Raw genomic sequence first — 2,500 nt, 5'->3', positions numbered from 1 at the left:
TGTGCAACACTTACCCCAACCCCGCAGCCCCCCTACCCCCCCCCCCCCAGACAGAGGGAATGCCTTCAGACTGCGATGACCTGCGCTTCGTGAGAGCGGGCGCTTGCGGAGGGCGAACTGCTTGCGGCCGCGAGGGATTCGGCTGGTGACTGCGAGCGGTCTTGTGCGTCGCTTGGTAAACGTCAGCGGGGCTGCGACGTCACTCATTGATAGATGCTTTTTCAATCAAGAATGCATGAAATTGAATTGGACGTGAGTGTGAGTGTGTGCGCGTGTGTGTGAGTGTGTTTGTGTGTGCGTGTGTGTGCGTGTGTGTGTGAGTGTGCGTGTGTGTGTCTATATATATACATATATATGTACATATATATATGCATATACATAACATATATACACATATATAAACATATACATGTGAATATACATATACATATAAATTTATATATATATATATATATATATATATATATATATATATATATATATATATGTGTGTGTGTGTGTGTGTGTGTGTGTGTGTGTGTGTGTGTGTGTGTGTGTGTGTGTGAGTATATCCAACCCTCACTCTCGTTTCAAACGGATTGTTCAAAATTAGTGTCTCCGTATAAAAGTGTAAACAGGAACTCTCAGAGTAGAAATGACCATTGGACCATCCACACGCGTCGTTTTAAGAATACTTACGTGGAAATACACATCATTCTTTATTTAGCTTATATGCAAATGAATGCACACGAGATGCCATATATTCTTACATCCCTAAGATGTACATACCTGATAATTGAAGCCATTTTGTAGAGCTGCGGTGGCGGCTACGGTCAGGCTGGGGGTCCGCTCTTCCAATCCGTCAACATCTGATTCGCTTCCCTGCCTACTCCTCTCTTCCTGCCTGTCCTTCCTTTATCCTTCCTTTTCTCTTCCTCACAACTCTCTTCTTTCCGTTCCTCTTGTTTAATACAACGTAGCTGCTGTTACGTTACTCTTAAAAACTTTTGCTCCGCTAATTCTCTTTTCGCTTGCACCGTTTCGTAATAATTTCCGATTTTCTTTCTGCTGAGCCGTTGGCCTCGCTTACTTTCGTCTCTTTGTCAGTTCCAGCTAACTTCACTAGCACGTCGTCTGATACCCGATAAATTCTCCTCCACTAAGAATGTCGGCTCCTATATCTACCGTGATTTATTTTTTCCCCTATATTTTCCTTTTCTTTTCTTCTGCATTCAAAATACAGCGTGAAACGAAAATTCAATGCCCACTTTTTCTAAGGGAGAATTCTAGTATCTTTATTTACTTTAGAAGTGAATTCAACTCGTCACACAAAAAATGTCCTCAAAAGTTTCCTTTGCGTCCATGCGTATATTTCCCACTGGCTATGACGTTCGATTTGGAAGGGACTGAGGCTGAACACAAGAGTGGCTACTTGGAGTCTATAATGATATCGTCAAAGAACTATGGCAAAGAACACAATCAACTTAAGAACTCAAAAATAGCTGATAAAAAGAATGAACCAAGACCTTTCCAGAGGGGCGGGGTCAACTCGAGTCACAACAATCACTACACATGGCACACAGGCGACAGGCCGCTGGTCCTGCCGGGGCGAAATTCTCTTTTCGGGGCCGCATGGAAACACCGAGGCTCACCGGGCTATCTTTTTGCTCTCCTTCTCTCTTTCCTTTCCGAAAATAATTCTACCGAGTTCACTTAGGCATTACAAATAAGGGAGAATCATGAATGTAATAAGATACAGGCACTTCATAGAGGGCACTTAGTAATCACATTCCAACAGCTTATGAAAAAGTTGCAGTAGAAAATTAGAAAATTGCCTGTCTCTACTTGTTAAAGTAATAATAGCAGTACTGATGAGAGTTACAGTGAAGATGATAATACTAATAATAATAATAATAATAATAATAATAGATAACGATAATAATAATAGCTGTGGTAGTAGTTGTGATAGTGGTAGTAGTTGTAGCGTTAGTATACTAGTATATTTACAAACACCTTAGCAGCTAGTTGGCAATTAAAGATCTACTCCTAGTGGCGGTCTCGACGAGTCCCTCCCTTCACGGCCTCAAGATGTGCTGAAGACGCAAGATAACACCGGCGCTAACCTCGCCGCCCGCTCTGCCGCCGCGCCCTCGATGCTGCTCTTGGCGGTGGTGGTGGCAGCGAGAAATGTATATGCGGCGACGATTGGCAAGGTGGCGGCGACGGCGCTAGCAGTGATTCTGGCGGTGGCAGCGGCAGCAGCTGTAGCAGTGACGTTGGCGATGGCAGTGCTGGCAGTGCTGGTAATGCAGGAGATGGTGGCAGCGGCGTTAGTTACGGAGGCGACAGCGGCAACGTTAGTGGTGGCGGTGGCTGTAGCGGTGGCGGCAGCGGCGGCGGCGGCGGACAAGAGCATGTGGCCCTGGGAACACATCACCACTCCAGGGGCTGACACTGCCATCCACTGACACACACGTCGGTCCGCCTGGCCAGTCCGTGCCGACACGCTCGGGCACCCGCG

At 45.9% G+C, this 2,500-nt stretch overlaps 2 protein-coding genes across 2 annotated transcripts in view; one reads left to right on the top strand and one right to left on the bottom strand.

The window, feature by feature from the left end:
* Positions 1-2,500, top strand: part of LOC113825850 (uncharacterized) — a gene marked incomplete in the record, with an annotated part of 429,425 nt that overhangs the window by 181,647 nt on the left and 245,278 nt on the right.
* The window catches only part of LOC113829152 (antifreeze protein Maxi), a 24,599-nt gene continuing 23,698 nt past the window's right edge, over positions 1,600-2,500 (bottom strand). Inside the window, exon 2 of the mRNA XM_027382250.2 lies at positions 1,600-2,500. This exon is cut by the window's right edge and continues 252 nt beyond it. Within this exon, the coding sequence (XP_027238051.1) occupies positions 2,063-2,500 (438 nt within the window). The 3' untranslated portion in view covers positions 1,600-2,062.

The sequence above is a fragment of the Penaeus vannamei genome, chromosome 14 (genome assembly GCF_042767895.1).
Source record: "Penaeus vannamei isolate JL-2024 chromosome 14, ASM4276789v1, whole genome shotgun sequence".
In the NCBI taxonomy this organism is placed as follows: Eukaryota; Metazoa; Arthropoda; class Malacostraca; order Decapoda; family Penaeidae; genus Penaeus; species Penaeus vannamei.
The sequence above is the reverse complement of the archived record's forward strand: the minus strand, read 5'-3'. Positions and strand labels throughout refer to the sequence as shown.